Genomic DNA, 21,527 nt, shown 5'->3' with positions numbered 1-21,527 from the left:
ACTTCAAGATTAGGCAAAACATGGAATGGACTTTTATAATTATATAAATTTTAAGATTAGATGATCACTGCCGTAATCAAAGCGTATTGCACGCCAAAACCTGAGACCCAGAGGATTTCGTTCTAAGTGACTTGCAAAATAGTTTTACAGTAAACGTATCAGTAACTTTGATCCAAACAGAACAGCTTCACATTTAAGACGACAAGCTGAAATGACAGCTTATGTTTTAGATAAACAATACTAACCTGTATTATTAAGACAACGCCCAGAGCTACAGTTTCCTAAAGCATGTGCAGTTCAAACGGCATAAGCTAGCTAAACCCCAAAACAATTCCCCAAAGGGGGAATGGAGGAATCTTTGCTTTTATGTGTTATTTAGTAACATGAAACACTTTATTACTATTTATATTTATTTATTTATTCCAGGTTACAGTAGTTACATTTCAAAATTTACAAGGTTAGGTAAAGGATACACTGTAAATACAATAAAAACAATAGTAGTGTAACAACATTCTCCCTAAAATCATAAGGTGAAAAAAAAATTATTGATGAAATTCACGTTCCTCATATTTTCCTTCATTTCAAACAGTAAAGTTTTTTGTTTTTTTTTTTTTAAACTGTAATAATAAAATCAAAACGACATGATTAAATGAGCATCTGTTCTCAGACTGGATCATTTTTGATATATCACACCAAAAGAGATCTCAAAAAATTCAAGTCTTGCTGCTCAACATTCATTCTTTCAGGCTTTTTGATGACTAGATGGAAAATATCTTGGATTTGTTTCACTGAATTATATACAAACACCCAATAAAGTTACTTTCCTTGTGCGTTAAGCAAAGGCACATGGAACGTGGCTGTGCACTGAAAACTCCAAGAAATGATGTGCGCTTTTTATTTGACATGTATCATATCATTTGTTTTGCCACCTGATGACTGATTAAGTGCAGAAACAGACATATAAGCCAGGTCTCTACCCCAGAGGTTTGCTTGCAGAAGCGTAGCAAGAGGATTTTGAAAACAGTCACATCCTACTCCTACAAAGCTCTGCTAGCCAAAAAAGCCCTATGTTGATACAAGTTACATTAGCAAAAGGCAGGCAAACGCACGCACCCGCCCCTCCAGAATCCTCCACCAGGTTATGGGTGGAAATTGCATCTTCCCATGGAAAGACTGCTGAGGACAAAATGCAAAACTTGCATGGGCCAGGCTAAGCCTCTGCTTGATCAGTCTGAGACTGAACACAGCAGCGGATTTTTTTTTATTTTTATTTTTTAAACTTAATACACTTTTTTCTTCCATGTGCCTTCATTTCGCTGATCTAACACCTACCACCGTACAAGAGAGATCCCATTTGTGAGAAAGGCAGGTTTCTGAGCTTCACGTTTTGCAAGGTACTGTCCATCTTTTATCAATCAGCCTGAGTATTTAGCTTCTACAGTACAAATTTTACAGCGCAATTGCTCAAATACTTTCAGAGGTAACTGCAGGGGCCACAGCGCAGACCTCGATCGCTTTGATTCTGAATCAAACATCTACCCCGTGGGCCCGACCTACGCGCTCTGATCAGGCAAAGGCTCCCATTAAAGTCAACTGAGGTATTCCCCTGAACTGCAGACTAAGCTCTGTTTTTAAGGTGAGGTGAAATACTAGCCCCGTTGAAACGAGTAGAAATTTTCTACTGGGTTTTAATGGGGCTAAGATTTAACTTCTAATGACCTTGAAATAGTATTAAAAAACCCACACATTTACAGCACGTGATACAGGAAGAGAAAAAATACATTAACAAGAAAAATCATTGATAATAAATATGGTTTAATTTGTAAAATAATTGCCAAATATAATCTCAGTTTAAGTTAAGATTGGCCCTCCATTCTTAACTTTAGCAGCTCTGACAAAATAGCGTAACAATCCTGCAAGAACACTAAAAGACACTGAGAACTCACGAAATAGCTGAGATGCGTATTTCTGCCTGAATTACTTTGTCCTAATATTGTTACAAGTAAAATTGAAGCTCAGTATAACTGAAGGATCTGAGAACTTTTTTCCTTCCCCCCTCCCCTTAGCGGATTTATTTTTTGCAACAGAAACCCTGACTAGTTTCACTACCTTTCCTTGACATACCCAACAAAATTTACCTGGAAAAAAACAGTTTTTTCAGACTAAAACCTGAAAGTACAGACATTTCGTTAAAGGCATGTGAAGTAAAACCCCAAACCTTCAGATAAAACGATGCGGAACTAACTCGGGTCAAGGGTGGAATTTCCTATAGACCTTTGTCATCATACCCCGCTAAAGGGAGGGAAGCGGCCCAAACGCAGCCGCCTCCGAGCCTGCGATCATACCCCCTCGAAACCCCGAGAGACTTCTAGGGATTTCTGCACAGGGTCCAACTCTAGGAGCAGATCCTTTAAATTTTCATTTACCGAGTTGTTAGTTGGACAGGGATCCTTAGTGACATTTAAATTTAGATTTTATATCAAGATTTCTGTTTCATTTGCACTAGTTTAAAAATATATATATATATTAATGAAGTAGCTCTGTTTCACCTGCAACTAAACCCTGAATCTGTGGTCATGAGCGTCCTCTTACTCTCACGCACGAATGTCTGCCGTGCTCATCAACACCTACTGCAGCATTAAGAACGCCAACGTATAAAACTGAATAGGCCAGATTCATCAGCTGGTTTTAAATCGGCACCATCAACACAGGAATTATGCCAATTTACACCAGCTGAATATCTGACAATGCATTTATTCTTTCATGGAAAACTGTAAGATCACAAGTAAACTTTTTTTTTTTTTTTTAAAGAAACTAGAATGTTTCTTCACTCCGTTCTGAAGTATAAAACACAGTGTAATTAGAGAAACTCTAAATTATAACCTATCATCCTCCACATCTGTGCAAAACTCCTACTGATTTCTCCCTCAACTTAAATTTGGTCGTTTTGAAGTAATAAGTTGATATCTGAGCATGCAAATACATTCAAAGTTATAGCTCCACATTGGAGAGAACAGTTTTCCTCTGATACCCTTAAATAAGGCCAAACTATTTTATTAAAATAGTGAGTGGATAAGATTAAAACTTATGTTAAAATTTCAGCTGAAGAAATTTTAACTCCCTGAAAGTTTGTAGTCAAAGCCTTTTGAAAATAAGAGCTTATAATGGAAACCATGACAAACATAACTGTAGTTATATAATACAGCAAAAATATTTCCAGTTTTCCAAGAAAAAAAAAAATCTGAAATTGGATGCCGTATCGGGAATCCAGAAGTCTGTTTTGTCAAAGACATGCCAAACGCTGTTGCACATACATCTGAAATAACAGACTCCTCACTAGCACCAGGATACGAAGGTCAGCTTCCTGCAATAGGCTGCATCTTTTAAATGCATAATACAACGCAAGACGACAGATGCTTCTGTTTAATTGCACAACCTGCCAATTCTGCAATCATCTCCATCAAGCATGTCGTGTTACACCTAAAGGACAGCAACGAAGCGATCCCCTCTCATCTCCTAGAAGGAGAAACACACTTCCTCGCACAGAAAACAAGCTAAAGGAGCAGATATTCAACTGTCTGAACCAAACTCTACTTCCACTTTGAAGGAGCCGATTTCTGACAGCTGACGATCTTGCTCCATATTTGAGGCAAAGGAAAAGAGTGACCAAACAAAATAATATTTACCATTTACAAAACCATTTACAGCCACTGCTCTTGCACAGGTATTCTTAATACTATCTAGCTTTCATGGGGAAGTTAAAATTATACCTAACACGAACCATAAACTCATCAGGCTTCTGGATGCCTTTGATTTAATTCACCCTAGAAACAGCATAGTTTAAAAATCCGTATATTCAGCTGCTATAATCCGCTGCTTGTTCTTTCATATTCATTGTTGTTTACATGAAAAAAAACAGTAGTAACAGCTAGGTTTTTATCGTTGCCTATAGTAACCAAATCCAAATGTGTATCTTATTTATATGCTTAAAGATCAGCTTCAGTTTTTTTTAAAAAAAATTACCTAACCAAGATGCTGAAGGTTGGCAGGAATTTCCCTGGCTACGTCCCTAACAAAGTTATTCATTATTATCCACTATTATCCATTCATGAGATCAGTACATAAAAGTCTTCATGAGTCTGAGAGAAAAATAAATCCAACTGATCTCCTTACACCATTTGTTTCAAAATACCTAATTGCTCTATAGACACTATTTTATAAAAATTGTGAAGGGCATGCTTACAGACATACTGAGTTAAGTGACTCCTACACATTAAAAAAAAAACAGTCACTGCAAAAAGCCACTTCTGCATGCATGGGAAGATGCGTAAAGCTGTCATGCTTTAAAATATGCTGCTCTTATCATCATGAAGGTATACATATCAAATCTATGAACACCAGAAGGATTCAGTATCTTTTAAATCAGCAATTAATCTTCCCTGAAGGATCCTGGCTTTTAAACAGGTGAGGACAAGTTTATGAAATTGCAATTAAACACAAAATAACTCCTTTAAAGTTTGCCTATAGAGATGCACGCAACTTCAGACTAGGGAGTTTCTTACAAGTTCATATCAAAATCTTTGTATCAAAATTATGCATGAAGGTGATCTGTAAAGAATTTGAGTACTTAAAAATTATCCCCTGCATAGTCTCTCAAACAGTTACTCCGAAAATAATACAGCTCTCTAAGCTCATTGTTTTTTAATGAGGGCATCATATACTTTAAAAAAAAAAAAGTCTGGGCCAAGAAGAATATTAACCCGCTAACATTAGTATTAAACTGAGAATGAAACGCGTTTCTGGAGTTCCCATTACAGGTTTGATACAAAACCCACGAATACTGATGGAAAAACTCCCACTGACTTTTGGAGGAGGGTAGAAATCAGGCCTACAGAAGATACAGTGGTATTTTCACTAAATTTATTTTACACTAAAATAATTTGAAAAAATTCAGAAGTGACTGAGGTTTAAAAAACAAGATTACAGAGCCAAGAGACACCTACAATGTTCTCTTTTGCTTAAATTATATCTATGCAAAAACTTTTAATTTCCATTACTATATTTTGATTTGATTTGTATTAGAAACTTTTAACAAATCCTAACTGATGATAAATATACATTTTTGGTAGCTATGGAGAAGTTACTTCATATGAAGGAAGGCCTTACTAGAGAGGTGACCAAAAATCCCTGTGTGTATTGTTAATAGAAGAATTAAATAAGTGTTTCTAATATATAGTTTAAATTAATCCTACTTTAAACATCACAGTTTCAAGCCTGCCTATTCAAGATAGCTATCAGTATAAAAAAACTCCACACAATAGCAAGTTACTGTATTATTTAAATGAAACTAATATTCCGGCATTCCCAATCACAAGTAAATAATGATTTCAGTGGCATCCAAAGGCGGCTCAGAGGCTCTTACTGCCTGATCCAGACCAGCAAACCATACCTTCAGACCACCACAGTGTTTACTAATTTGACTATTAAGCCTTTTATTTTAAATTCCTGTGCCAGGACTCAATGCATCCATCCACAGCTGCTTATCTCAGGACTGACACTACTATCTTTATTCCAGCAGGAAAGATACAGTTTGACCGTATATACATCAGAAAGCAGCAATGTTTTGTGCGCACAGGTCATGCATGCACACACACACATACTCTGGGTGTGACTCATCTCACCCCACTTTAGCTGAAAGTTATCTATTCTAAATTGTTTATACAGGGAGTTTAGACAACTAATAGGAGAGAAAGACATTGCCAGGAGGTATCTTTGTAGGTGCTTATCTCTTTCCATTGACTCAGAAGGAGCTCGGCAGAAGAGTAAACTAGGCACCTAAAATTAGAAGATATGATTTCCACCCAAGGTGAATACATACATGTGTATGTATATATTTGGGTATCTGTGCACACAATATAATACAGCCGCTTCCTCTAAATACACCATATGCAACACAGCAGTGACATTTATAAAAGCTCTGGACAAAAAATGAACTACTAAATGGGAGATGAAAAATAGTTGTGCACATTCGTTACATATAGTTAAGTCTTTAGGGTAAGCTTATTTATGATTTCTGCCTTAAAAGGAAGAAGAAAAGCTAATGTGTGACATGTTCCAGTTGTAAAACTTGGAGTGAGGACAGCTAAGGAAATGTTATGGGTCTGTATCTAATCTCATTCTCTAGGGTACTTTGCATCTTTAAATATAAAGCTGATTTCATCATATAAATGCTTTAACATGCAAAAAGAGCATTTGGACGAATACTCCGAGTGCTCCTACTGTAACAAACACAGCTCTACTGATTCTGGGGTATCTAAACAAGGATTCTATCTTCCCAAGTTTGGGGAAGACAGCTTAGAGTGGGTTCTTTTGTTAAAAGTATCTGTATGTGTGTGCTGGCACATGCGCGTGGGTGTACTGTGTGCTGGGTTTTTTTAAACTACATATACATTCTCTATAAATAAAAAAAATGATATCATGGTAATAAAACCCAAAAGAGAAAAAACAAAACAAACATATATGAAGAGAGAAGCAAACCTTTTAGCATAATCCAAAGCAACATCAAGTTTGTAAAGTTAATGTGTTTTAAGTTTGTGACTGATTCAAATCATGCTCTGCAATATTCCCATTTTCTGGAAAGATAGGTGGAAAATTGTTATTAAAAGTCGCTGGAAACTCTAGCGTAGCATCAACATTTTGATAGCCCACGTAAGAATTAAACGACTGCTGCGGAAGTACTTGGCTATCAGGCATCTGCATGAATGCCCCTGACTGCGTGGTAGGGGGGATTCTTTGGCCAACTAGTTGCATTTTAGGCTCCCTGGGCTCCAGTTGTTGCTTGCTTTCTTCATCCGTGTCAAGACGGGTTAGCTTTTCTATCCACATGCGAAATTTCTCCTCTGTCTGCCTCTGCATCTCGGCAAAGCAGTTCATGGCCTCTTCCAGGACATTGCCTATGCAGTTCCTATCCCACACGGTGCCCCTGTCAAGCAATCCTGGAATATCCCTGGTCGCTCCTCCAGATCCCCCAGCACGACTGAAGCCAGCTTTAAAGACATTGAGGCCATTTGATAAGACATCATTTAGTAAGAACATAATATTGTTTATTAAGGCATGTTAACTCAGGAAAACAAACTTTTCTAATTGCGTCCCTTGGATATGACACCGGGGGAGGAATTGGCAAACACCAAATTAACCAACAGCATTAACTTCAAGGAAAAAAAGATATTAACACCCACTGAGGTTATACTAGAAATTTTGGCTTCAAAATTATTTTTTATTCTAGAATTATCAGACAATTGTCACAAAGTGTTTTTTTTTTAAATATAAACCAAATTAGTCCAATTCCCTTGCAATTTTGGATTAACTTACTTGAATTCAAACCCAAAACATCATACAATGACAAGCAGCTTCCTTCTCTTAAGCTGTAGTCCAAACTACTATCATTTAATTGATAAATCTAAATAAGTATACATTTTACTTAGATATTTGAACCCTTTTATGATGGGCTGATAAACACAAACAAGTTGTACACAAGATCACAGAGATGAAGACAGATATAGCGACTGCAGTGTTTAAAGTAGCCAAGCCCAAACCTTACCGCTCTTAGTTTACTTGTGGAGGAACATACTAAACACCAAGGAAGAGAATATACAGCACAAACATATATACACAAACAGATATGTAGAATATTATGCAGATACATAAGGGGAAAACAATTTCTGTTCGTTCTGAAAGACAGACAGCTGTATCACAGGAGTAATCCATGTAACACTTAAGCGAGATCACTGGCAAAACTCTCATCCACTAGAACTGCACCCCTAATCTCAAAATGAACTGGCTGGCAGCGCATTATTCCTAGCATTTCTAGCTAGACCCAGCAGAAAACAGCCTGGGTCTAGCTAGAAGGAAACTGCTCTCCTTACATCCATCAGAAAGATGATTAAGTGACTGATGTTGGGATTATCGGGAGCAATTTTAGCAGACAAGGAAACAAGGCCATGCTAGTTACTTCACTGTATAGATCAAAAAGAAAAGGCAGTGGTATCTATATTAAGTTTAGAGTTCACTCAGAAATCCTCTAAGAAAAAACAAAATAACAAACAAAAAAACCCAAGAATATGAGGCTTTATGCCTTCTTTTAAGAATAATAAATAATGTGCATGCTGCCCTAATATATTAACATTACTTAAGATCATTTCAAAACAAGAAAAGCATCACATTAAACTACCCAAAGCAGCTATATAACCTGACAATTTAATAGGTAAACACGAAATTCGTGGGATCCCTAGTTTAAGAGTAATAGAAAATATCTTAAGAACGAGAAACGCCATTGCACAACCTAAACAAATATTTACTAATAAAAGCATAAGGCACTAATTCTTTATTGGGACTTTACTGTGAAATTACAATATTATTTAAACAATACATTCTTTTTAAGAGCTATTTAAATGAGGTATACATAAATTCTTCAGTAACACCTAAACATAGCCTAAGATTATTCTTTTTATTTCCAAGTGGTGCCTAGCTAGCAATGCCACGCTTGAGGGCCAAAGACCTAGTACAAAACCTGCTTTTTAAGGCTTCTGTCTCATCTGTTTACCTATCAGACAGGCTGGAAATTCAGCATTCAGTTCTTCTGCTCAGAAATAAATCACTTCATACCAAGTAACTCCAATCCTGTTGACTGCATTTTAGCTAAAAATCCAACCAACCAAACCCTAGTGTTGAACACCTATTATGATTCTATTTACAATCCTTTGATCAAGGATCTCCTCCCAAAGATCAGAAGACTAAATGGGAGGCATTCTGACTTCCACAGGTTTAAGATCAGACATATTTAAGTACTGTTGAGTAAGTTTTAATTGTAATTGAAATAAAAATCACGGATGGTGATATGAGAGATGTAATCTAGCTAGGCTTCTAAAGCTAAGGATGAATTAGCATAGTCAAAGTTGAGAGAAACTCTTTTGTAAACTGAAGAGACTGTATATTGAAATATATATTACCCTGCAATACCATTTTTAAAAAGGCATCTTGTATCTACACATTAGACATCTACACTAGTAGCAGCAAATCAATCTGTTTCAAATACTTCCTTTGCAGTTCTAATTAAAATATTACAGGATATAAGTTCGTAACATAACTGGGTAGCCTTCAGCGTTATACAATTAAGCCCTAAAATGCATTCAGATAATATTAAGACACTAGCATTTAATCACACTAGTCCCTTTGCTATCTGTAAACTTACAACTGTAGTTTTAGAAGTCAAGTCAAGAAGAAGTTATCAAGCACAAAGGTATGATAAGATCCGATTGCTATTTTCAGGACAGTATCTCTTGCAGAGTAACACCTTGTAAAAATCCCCCATGTTAATCCCTTTATGGAATCATTAAGTACTACCCAAATAATGACTACATCCAAAATTATTTAATTTAGGCAAACTGACACTGCAGCAGTTAAAGAAAATACATTGCACCTTCATTCTAACTAGGAATGGTGGACTCCTATTTTGTTATGCTACCCTACATTTTTAAAATGAGTATCTCACTACAAATTATTCTTAACAGATTTTTTTTCCCCCTATTCCTAAATAACTGTCATTCCGAGTTACTTTCATGAAACTCATCTCATGTAAGATGCTTCATTCAAGGTCTACGCACCAATCTTAGGAGGAGGTAAACCAGCTCACAGCATCCACATTGTGCATTGTGCCCCCTCTCTGGATTGCGGCATATTAAAAACATTTTTTCCTTCTTTAAACAAATGAGCCATAACACATTTTTCAACATAAGACTTCAAACTTTAGACTTCGGAAAGCCTAAAACATGAATTAAGCTTATTTCAGTTTAGATTTTTTTCCCCCTCTGCTGTAGAGAGTACAGTGGTGGTGAAATGACATGTTTTTCATATCATATTTGTATTTTTAAAAATCCTTTCCTTCCACCAAAGAGTTTACATAGAATTAAATATTGGTGTCCAGACTTGTTTTCATGCAAATTTTATTCAGAGTTAATTTGCATGGTCAAATCTGAAGTCATTCAAAGGAAAAACTTTTAACAACAATAGTTCTAGCAAAATCTATTTCAAGAATCACTAAAGATCATCCTCTTTTGCCCAGAGTGGATGCTATCTAGTATTTGTTAAAGAGCAGGAAAATCCTAAATGCCAACAGAGAGGCTCAACCTTATATTTTAACGAGATTATTCCTAATTTGCAAAAATTCAAAAATCATGGCATTTACTGAACTAAGGAACTCAAGCTTGTGAGTGCTCAGGTCAGTGAAAAGACTCTTAGTAGTGTCCATGAAGTCTATATCACACCTGCATTTTCATATAAAAATTGATAGCATATCATTTTTTCAGAATACCATATTACATTGTGCTTGGTTTCTAGTGATCTCGCAGTACATATACGTAAGTATCACCAATAAGATCTCGTCACAACTTTTTAGTCTTTGCCAAGAAAAGACTGTTGGTATTTTAACGTGTGTTATTACATTCGAGTACAGCAGCGAGAACTGACACTCTACTGAACAACTGCTTGGTTCACAATTTGTGTGCACGTACAATAAAATGAAGCTAGTAGCACTACTGATGTTCATGGCACCATTATGCACTTCACTGAACGCTTTCCTTTCCTCACTAATCAATCCAAACATATTTCTGAACCAGTCACATAGATGGTTTGAAACAATAACTACCCTCTTGAAATGGAAGAGACCTAGTGACGTGACACTTGCATTCTCAAATGAGTCACTTCAATTTTCAGACGACACAGGTAGCAAACCGTCTTCTGTAACACTGTGTTTTGATAGAAGCTAAGAGCCAGAATATTTGTATTCTCTTTGTATATGATGATGGCCACAATATATCGTTGCTAAAAATTTTAGAGCATCTCTGTTGGCAAAGCTGTTTTCAGACAACAGACATCTGAAAATGAGTCCCGATAGTAAGCTACATTTGAGACTGTAACTAACATTCCTGCTAAAGCATCCAAATATGATTAGACTAAGGGGAACACAGGCTACCTGTATTACTCTTCCGCATCAAAATGCGCAGATTTTTAAAAGTAAATGCAAATTTTTGTTCATGCTTATGTCCTTCTGACAGATGCACTGCAGTTTCTTGATACTGAAGTTCAAATATTAAGTTAAATTTGAAGTTTACTCTCATCTTTCGATTATATTCAAAGGATACCTGTGGCCTGAAATTCAGGTAATGCTTTTGGCTACCCTGTACTAGATTCTGATTAGCTGTTCGTTTCCTAAATCTTGACGATTGCACAGTGTAATGCTCTGTAATGGCTTTTTATTCAGAAAAGTTATTTAACTTAAGCAGTTTGCCAGTTCCAAGAGGAGGAATCACAGATGGCGTGTGAATCTGTCCATTAGTCACTTGCAATGGAGAGCAATCCTTGCAATCCTAGTCAGGCTCATAGCTCCACCGCACCTAGTGCAATCACAAAGTTTCATTAACCCAGAAATAGCATAGGATGCATTTTTGGTCCACCTTGTCCCTATCTCTATAACGAATATTTTTCTCTTGTACTCAGAGATTTGTTTCCCACAAACCAAACTAGTTTTTATTTAAAGGAAAACTGCAATCTGACAGATACACATTGTACCTAATCCCAGAATGACAGCTTGAAAGTTTTTGTCTTCAATGTAATTTAGTATCAGATAGATGAATGCAGAGCTATGAAGTAAGAAATACAGGTCACTGTTCCCCAAGACGGTTTTTGCACTCCCACATCTTGCATCCCGTGTAGAAGTAGGCCTTGGTGTAATAATCACGAAATCAACAGGTTCTTCCATCCATTACAATGGGACCTTTTCACAGCAAGCCTCTCATGGTAACACCTAGAGTTCAAGTACCAAAGAGCCTAACGACGTAGAAAAGTACCCTAGAGTAAGCTCAGAAGTATCTAGGCAATGGAAATCAAACCTAGGCAGATCTGAAAATACCATGTGATATGTTTCTGGGTCACAAGGCACTTCATGACTTCAAAAAAGTCATACCCTGTTTCTCAAGGAGGAGGGATTGAGAGAATTGCCCCAAAACTCAGTGAAAGACAGTTTTCTTCAATGGGCTTTAACTCAGGCCTTAATTGCCCAAAGTGTAAATATAGTCAATAACAAGGCACTTCACCATGAAAGTTAGAAGCTAGACTTTATAATAGAGATTCTACAGTTATTTTTACTAGGTAGTTAAAATTTTACTAAACAACAATTATAGGAGAAATATGCCTTTCCCAGACTTTCCAATAATAAACATTAACTTCCTTTGTGAAACCTGCTTCCTAGCAATATGTGGGAAAAACTCCAGTTCTCATGGTGACGTCCAGAATCATTCACCTTAATGAAGTCAGTTAAAACAGTGACAGTTACTTGTAAAATCTGATGTAAATTAATATTTTAAGTAATTCAACTAGCAAATATTGGTTTACTAAGTTAAGACAAATTAATGCAGTTTTCCTTTAAATTTTCTTGCCCTATAAAGATGATATTTATCTCCCAAAATCTTCTAGCACAAAAGGGAAAAAGGCATGTAACCCAGTAAAAATTGGCAAGCCAAAAGGTTTATTTTTATGTGATTTTATTTGTGATTGCCATACGAAGATTACCATATGATGACGGTTCTATGGTATAATATGCTGCAAGAGTAAGTCACACAAAATCCTGTCCACGGCATTTGGGCTAATTCAATAACAGAGACTCAGCAGACAAGAAACTTGAAGAACTCATCTTTCTTTCACTAATAAAATCAAGAGAAGGCCCCTGTAATTTGCTGCTCCCATCTTTTAATGTGGATGTGTCAGAAAATTAAAAATATAGAAATCATAGATCCTTTTGACACAAGAAAATGCTAATACCTTTGTCTAAAATGTTAAAAACTTAGGATTGGAAATAGCTTGGGCACCTGTGTAAACAAATTCGTATTTATGTCCTAAAATAGGTGACCAGCTGCGATCTGCAAGACTGTAAATTACAATAAGGCTAAATAGATTTGTCATGCACTGAAACACAGAGCTGAAAGCACAGCACAAGTGCAATAGTGAACAGGGCCTTACTGTAAGATAGGCAAGAGATATGCCACGTTATTTCAAACACAGCTGCAGAGCTGTGGTCTTACTATATTAAAGCAAAGCTGGCCACTTATCTTAAGAATGTATTTATTATCACCATATAATGGGATTTGACAGCACTGATAGGAGTTCGTATAGGCTTACAAAGGAAAAAAATCTGAAAATTCCACACTTCAAAGGTAGTCCTTCCTCCAATTTACCATTTCTATGTTTTGTTGGCGTGCAAAAGCGCACTGAAACCTCAGAACAGATTTTAAAATTTGCCATGCCTTGTTAATATACTGCAGTCTTCAAATTTACACAGAGCTGCAGTTCTCCTGGTTTTTCTCAAGTGTCACTCATCTAATTTAGCATGACAGCTGAGAAACGATGTCAGATGCGTTACAGTTCAGTTTAAAAAACATCCTCTACCTGGTATCTCTGCAGTGATTGTCTTGCTGCTCCCTGAAACCTCTTCATCATCATCTGATGAACTCGTGCTCGAGTCACACGTCAGGTCACTATCACTGGTACTGCTGTCCTGCAGCAGGTTGTACTTCTTGCGAGCAGCTGCCTCCCGTTTCTGCCTTAACAGCCGGATTCTTTCTTTGTGCTTTTGGCTTCGATGACCTTTTACCTTGGTAACTCTGCCATTCTGCTTGTCACTAGACTGTCGGTTTTTCTTGGCGGCCATTGTTGAAGTTTCACTTTCGGACCTGGATCGCCTGGATTTCCTCCCGACTGCAGCCCCAGACACCCCAGAAGGGTCGCCTTCTACAGCAGCTTCAGCTTGACAGGGCTCATTCTCTTCTGTGGAAGACAATGTGTCTGAGTCAGCCAAATGCCCACTGGAAGAAGGGGAAAGCATGCAATGATTAGAAGAGTCACTCTCATAAACTCGACCACCCGTTGGCTTATCGCTTTCTGTAGATGCCAGCTGAGACTCCGAGGAGTCTCGCCTCAGTTCCATCAGTAAGCAAGGCATTGAGGAGAGCACTGTAGAGTCTGCTACAGCGGGCGCATTATCTTTCTGAGTTTGTGTCTCCAGTTCTATCGGTCCATCTTCATCAGGAGCTGTCTCTGGCTTTTCAGAAGTCTTTGGTGGAACTTCTGAATCAACGAGTTCTTCTGCTTTTCCCACCGCCTCCATCTTCATTTCAGAACGCCAAGCTCCTCCGGGGCTCAGAGCATGGAGCACGTTGTCTGGAAGACTGGGTGAACTAGATATGGATTTCAGCAACACAGCAACCTGCAGGAGAACAGAACAGTAAGAATAATTCACGCAAATAACTCAGTCCCTCCTACTCCTCACAATATTACCCAACTCATCAGCTAAAACCATTGTTTTCAGTTACAGCCAGTACAGTTCAGTATAATTTTGGTTCTCTTCATTTACTTTTTCCAAGTGAACCCATTCTGTTACATCAAACTATTCTTCCTTCTAGGTACCCATGAAAAACGTTACTGCGTACAACGCAGTTCATCTCAATAAAATGATCACAACAGATCAAAAAAAATGATAGAAGTATTTCTTAACTCTTACATCAGACTGAAAGTTCCCAGACGTGGGAGTCATCTACCTGGACAGACCGGAATATAGTCCAGGTTCCATATCTGGAAGAAATGCACTTTCAGTTGGACAAGACCTCAAACTTAAAGTGTTTTTAAGGCAATTTGCAAACTCACAGTATCAATATGACATAGAAGAAATCCAGTCATTCTGAGCTGAAACAGAACAGCTGTTGAACATTACAGAGCCACAGCACAAACAACCTTCCCAGTGGAATTGCTCCTCCAGTTGAGCATGATGAATCACACGTAGCAAAGACAAATTTATAAAAAGTGCCAAGAAATGACATCAAATCATCAGGAATACGGGCTTCCCTATATCTACACATAACGCCTTTAGAAGCATTAGCTCTGCTTTAACACCAGTTTGTTCTCAAAAGAGAACAATCATGCTACTAAGTCTCACGTAAGACATCATCAGCACTATCAAATGTACCGTTCAGATGCTCTTTGGAAGTTTCTCACACAAGTACTAGTTATAGGAAAACCTATACGCTGATCTCATTTCTCTCAAAATCTGTCAGGAAGACAGCATCAAATAGCATGGGCTGCCAGCAAGAAACAGTATCCACTCACATCAGTATCCTACATTTTACTTCAAGTTATAGTTTAATAAATTGCATTGCTTCAGTGCAAATATTAAGAACAAGCTACCTAGCTGATTGATAACTTGCACATTATCAACCAAAAAAAAGTACCTAACTATCTTCAGGGAAAATTTTTAGAAATACAATATTCATCATTTTAATCTCCATTTTTCACGCTCTACCTTCCGCCAAAAGGTTAATTTGGAATTCAACCCAGAATGAAGTTAAGGAAAACCTTTCAATTACCACATCCACTTACAGACAAACTGTGTGGAACAAATTGTTTATGGGTTTAAAAACGTAGTAAACAGTAAGTTTATGACACTTCAAAGAAAATTTAGATACTTAAGACAAAAAAAATAAAAATCAATGCTAAGTTTTCATCTGCTGTTTTTAAAAAAGACATTTCTGCAGACAAGGAGAACTAATACTTGAGTAGCCTGAGAGCATGGATAACCATCCATGCTGGAAGACTGGGGGAACTAGAGAGACACCTCTGTACCCAGAAAATTCCCTCTTCAGTTTCCTGATCAATTATTGCAAGCTTCCTGTGACACTATATGCTGCTTTTTTTACCCCATCTGTAGCACAGAATAAGGCTACATCCCCGCTTCAGAAAGGTGCTGTGAACAAACCGAGCTCTCTCTCAGCCTCTCCTCATACATCACTGTGCTCTGGCAATGCCTTTCATGTACGGAGGAGCCCAAAACTGGACACCGTACTCCGGATGCAGTTTCACGAGAGCCAAACAGAGCAGACAAATCACTTCCCTCACCCTGCTGACCACGCTGTTGCTAGCACAGCTCCGTATGCAGCTGGTCGCCTCTGCTGCCAGGACGCACTGCCGACCCCGTTCAGCCTCTCCGCCAGTGCCTTTTCCTGCAGAGCTGCTTTCTCTGCAGCCTATCCTGTTGCACGGGGTTAGCCCACGCCAGATGCAGGACTCTGCACTTGCCTTGCTGAACTTCGGGAGGTTTGTCAGCCTGCTGAAGTCCCTCTGATTTACAGCTCTGCCCTCCAGCACAGCAGCCTGACCCCTAAACCTGGTACGGTCCATAAACTTGCTGAGAGCGCACCCCATCCTGTTGCCCAGACTGACATCAACCAGCGCCTTCAGATGCTCATCTGGACCCACAGACCTGAGTACGTCCCAGCTCCTCTAGTGCACGCACTGCTCCATTCCCATAGCCTCTGCTAGGAGGCAGAGGGACCTGCAAGGTCTCGGCAGACCTCACTAGTGAAAAACAACGCAAAAAGGCTACCAAGGACCTCAGCCTCTTCCCTGCTCTTGGTCAGTAGGTCCCCACCTCACTCAAGCAGGCTCACAGTTTTCTCAGTCCGAGTGATTCGGAGGCCAACAGCACATCCACTTGTATCAGCAGCAAAGGCAGACAGCATCTCTCCTATACTCTTAAAATACAGAAGTCTGAGGGGTACACACCTATACCACTTTAAGGAATTTGTGCCTTCCTCCCCTCACACAGGGGTAAGTGAATGATATTTTTAGCGAGAAGAAGGCACAAACACTGGTCGACAACGATGCGTATTTCTGTGCCCGTGGAGATAATACTTGTTCTGATGAGGCCTGTACTCTCCAGATCTCTTGAACTGGCACATAAAAAACCCCAATAATTCTAATAAGTATATGAAAAGGGAACTTTATATTTACTTTGGGGAAAAAATGTCTGTCATGACTCAAACAGATTTTGCTGTAGGGAAGAATGCAGATAGTTTTGGGAAAAAAAAAAATCTATGCCAAGGAAAGCCAGGTCTCAAAGAAAAAGAACATATTGCTTCATTCTGCTTGAGAAATGTATTAACCAGACAGAAAAAGAGAGACTGTACTGAAATGCTCCCATCCTTTCTTGCCATTCGCTTTTATGGTAATAGTACTAGAAGAGGTAATCTCAGGGTAACCTTAAGAGAATGACCAGTTTCTTTCTTAAAAGAGAACAACATGGCACAGAAAGATAGTCTGTGATGCTTACAGATGCAAGCGGATACTTACGTAGACACTGCTCAGAAATGTCATTCTCCTTTTTCTGATGCACAGACACTGAAGCTTTTTTTTTTTTTTAAAAAGCATTTCTAGAAGAACTTCAGCACTAGATTTTTCTAGTAGAAATTATTTTATTTTCCAACCACGCATAGAAAATACCAATATGTAGAAGAAATATCCAACTGTACCTTTTCATAGGAAATATTTTCAAAGAGTGAAATCATAGACTCATTTCTAAAGGCATAAAGCACTAGTTTGTGCATTATCAGTACTGCACAATTGTGAATAAATCCAGAAGGATTCTAAAGGGGACATTAGCAGGGGCAGCTGAGCCAGTCTAAAGCTCACCTGCCTCAAAGAGAGATAGTCTCCCTTTTTACTGCCTACTCATGACCGTGCAGTCTTATTCCCTCCTATGTAACAGAACTAACCCACCCCTTCTCGGTTAGACTCAGCTCACTAAACCAACAGAAGACAAAACCAGAACACCAGTGAAACTGTCTGCAGGAGCTGGCAGAAAGGACAGGGACGGGAGGGCAAGGACCAGATCACCTCTTTACATGAAGAGAAATTTCACGACAAACAGCCGACAGGTAGAACTCATGGGTTCTTATGTCACTAGAGGGTACTGACTATTTCTTTCACAGCTGTGTTTGCTGCAAGAAGAGATTTCTGAAGACACAAACAGATTAAAAAAAAAAGCAAAAAGGTAAATTCAAAGTGGTATTAGCAGCTTCCTCAAGAACAACTGTTGTGGAATTCATGCTATTAGGTCATTTCTTCCACTGCACAAAGAATAGCGTCAAATACGGCATGTATGCTCTTTACCAATCAAGAGCTGGCCACATACATGCTCCTTAAAGTAAATATTCTTCTTTCCAATTCCGAAATGCAAGGATTTGCAAGGAAATTAATTTCTACCCATGATGAACGAATGGTAAGGCCTGAAATACTCTTATAAACACCATGATATCCTAACCTTAATTGTACATTATCATCTTACATGTTATTGAACTGATTCACTATAAGGAATGCTTAGCTTCAACGAAGTGTAAGCTAGTCCTTTTTCTCACCAGCTGTGGACACGTGAGATGCTTAGTTCAGCAGTACTAACAGCTTTCCATAGCAGTTTGCTCTTAAGAGTAACTTTAGTTTATGATAGACACGTTTCCTGTTATTCAAAGTCCATCAGACCACTTCTTTGCCCTGTTTATGACCATATAACTTTCTTGTGCCAGTTCTAACAATTGCTTAAACGGAAAGAATAGTCAGGCAAAGCATTCCAAATACTTGCAACCGTTTTTAATACCATTTAGCACTGAGAACTAAAAAAAAAAAAAAAAAAAGAAAAAGAAAAAAAAGTCATCAACAACCTTCTAGAAGATATTCTGTGAAGTAGAATATCAACTTCTATGACACAAGCTAAGTTTAAATATAAATGTTTACATTTATACAGCATGCTAAAAACAACATGGCTCATACCTACATAAACAATTATTTCCATCACCAGTGGACTATATCATCTCACATTTACCCAGGATAACCAGAGATGGACATAAAGAATCAGAAAGAGAGGTAGTAACAAGTTAGGCCAATAAAATTACGTTAAATAGTTGTCTTTTAAAAGTGTAAGCAGACAGACAGAAGCAGTAAGAATTCCGAATCAGACATTTCACAGACTACGTAAAGAAGAGAAGGGGAAGGACAGAAGCGGCGCATGTACTAAAGAACTGACCATACGATAGAAGTCCCCCACTTCACAGTACAAGAAGGCAAAATTCTGGCAAACACCAAAGTCAAGTCCACCCCGACAGAAAACCACGCGACTCTGAAGATGTCAAGTGCCAGTAACTCCAGACACTTCTGAACCTTCATCCAAAACCCCTGTAGGTGGTTCTACATGTCTGTCATGCTTTTTTCTGCTTGCAATGCCTTCCTCTCCTTTAGGAGCAAACTCACTTATTTTGTTTAATTCAAACTCATCTGCGATATCTTAGTACTAACAGCACATACAGATATGTCCAACAATAAAGTAATCACAATCTAAGTAGTCACAAGTAATTAAAAACCAATCAGTCCAAATAATTAGATCTCTATCAGAAAAAGCTAAATTGCATCAAGACAAATGTGGAAATATCAATGCCTGCTGCACTTCCCAGCTGCTGTCTTTTGTACTGTTTTTTTTTATCTCCTTTCTGCAGATACTGTACATTCTTAGAACATGCCCTTTATTTTCTTATAAAAGCGTAACGCATACCTAAATGCTTAAAACAACACAAGTGTAACCAGTACTCAACTCAAGACAGTTGACTCAAATTTGTGTGGATGTGTATGTGCGATGCTCTAGAGCAGATTTTTCATAACACTAAGCCACCCCCACATGGATACTGTGTAATTTATATAGTGTTGCTTTGAAAATGCTGCCCTGAAGCTGACTCACTAGCATACAATTCTACCTAAGGCACATTTCTGGGAGTGGAGCTGGCTCTTTATCAGATGATTCATAAATCAGGCCTGGTAGCAATCCTAAAAAATAGGACCCTTTCCCAGCCAACAGAATGAAGGTGTGAAGCAGGAGAAGAAAGGATCAAAATAATGCTCTGTTTCAACTGGTTCTGCAGCGCCTATTGAGCGTACCACAGGGTGTGTATACAAATTATCCGAGATGGAGTAAGAAGTACAAGTATTTAAAAAAAAAAGGTTTGTGAAGCATCATTTGCAACCTTGAAGAACAACATTTTTCATCAATAAGAAACAAGAATTTACATGTAAATACATGTTTTCACGCTGTAATGCTTAGCGCACATAAACATTCATATTCTGCATCTTTCAAATAAAACAGAACTACCAACTATGGGTTAGATTACAAGCCTGTACACAGGGTTCCAGAAACATTCACCAGCTGCGCTGGAATCCCACAGAATCACAATCCTTGTAAGGATAAATTCATTAGCATATAGAAAAAAAGGAACAAAGTTGGTTGTATTTACCCGTCTAAAATCTCATGTCTCTCTTACACTGAGACCCTTTTCTCAAGTGGGCAGTGATTTAAAGTCTAAAGCACTCTCTTCCTTCTAAATTAGAGAGTGGCAGCTTTTATAACTGTCTGTTCCTAAAAATATTAACAGATCCACCGTTAGGTTTTCACTGTTCTTTCAATAAAATTATTAGTAGAAATCAACACTGGGAAAGCCGTAAGTGTAATTTCTTTTTCTCTCTGCCATGTATAGTTTGCATAGATCACCTGTCAAGGATACGCACAGGGATTTACCATCTTTTCCTAAGATTTTGATATTAACAAAATTCTCTATTGCTTATTTATTTTTATGATTCAAAATAAACTTATTCTCTGCTTCCTCCTTTAGCTTATACCATCCTCTATAAACAGAGCTTTTCTTCTCAAGAAACGTTGGTCTACTATTCTACCACTGTCAAAGTAAAGCTCACAGAAGAGCTAGATTTTAAATCGTTTGGGAACACCAATAACAAACTAATCCTGATCTTCAGAGTAAAGGTTTGCTTTCTATTAAGAACATTTATCTGTAATATCCAGAAAGTAACCACAGATTGTATTGTCTGCCAATGGGTCCAAACTGCAGATCGTTACAATAGCAGTGCAGCTTTGACAGGAAAAGCGTGTGCTATCTCCTGCAAAATCAAAGCAGGTCCAGCTCAGACAAGCACAAATGAATCCTCTGTACCTTGCCGTTTCTGTTCTTTACAGATATCAAAGCAGCAACGAGTGCCGTGGGGCACAGGCGGCAGCTCCAGCAGCCTTGAGCCCATCTTAACAGTTCACTGGCACTGTAAAGAGGTGGATCTGCCTGCTTGCAGGGCCAGCTAGCACCCATCAAGTCCTTTTGTAATGCAACTTTCTAGAAGAAAGCTGTTCCCCTTATCACAGCGGGGAGTTTCCTGCTGGGTTAGTTGGCTGAATGAGTTCAGGGAATCTCGAGGGCCAGAAAGAGAAAGGCGAGCAGCGTAACACACCTGAGAGCAGTGACAGGCCTGAGGTGAGGGAGAGCATTGGACTGATTCACTTCATCCTGCAAAACATCATTCCAAAATTACATGATCTTTGAAATTAAGAGGGCAGATACTCTCAATAACCAGTGAGTTTTGTTTTGTCAAGTCCTACCTAACTGAACCTGAACCTGCTGTTTTGTAGCTCCGTTTGGAGCTAATGCATCAGACAAAGGGAGTCATCAGCATCTCACGTTCTCTTAAAGTTATCTGAGGGCCAATGTCACTGAACCAGCAGTGGTATGAATTTATGACCTCCATTTCTTTCCAATAAACACGACCTA

At 38.3% G+C, this 21,527-nt stretch overlaps 1 protein-coding gene across 3 annotated transcripts in view; it reads right to left on the bottom strand.

The window, feature by feature from the left end:
* Positions 1–21,527, bottom strand: part of LOC104138505 (arkadia (RNF111) N-terminal like PKA signaling regulator 2N) — a 46,481-nt gene that overhangs the window by 17,167 nt on the left and 7,787 nt on the right. For 2 of the 3 annotated variants that reach the window (XM_068926211.1, XM_068926213.1), the window contains exon 2: positions 13,498–14,314. In XM_068926211.1, the coding sequence (XP_068782312.1) occupies positions 13,498–14,221 (724 nt within the window). In that variant the 5' untranslated portion in view covers positions 14,222–14,314. Of the gene's footprint in view, positions 1–270; positions 7,047–13,497; positions 14,315–21,527 lie in introns of those variants that run through there. The other variant, XM_068926212.1, reaches the window with a different exon arrangement.

This window comes from Struthio camelus, chromosome W, assembly GCF_040807025.1.
Source record: "Struthio camelus isolate bStrCam1 chromosome W, bStrCam1.hap1, whole genome shotgun sequence".
Taxonomy (NCBI): domain Eukaryota; kingdom Metazoa; phylum Chordata; class Aves; order Struthioniformes; family Struthionidae; genus Struthio; species Struthio camelus.
Note: the sequence above shows the minus strand (reverse complement) of the source record. Positions and strands in the feature narration are given on the sequence as shown.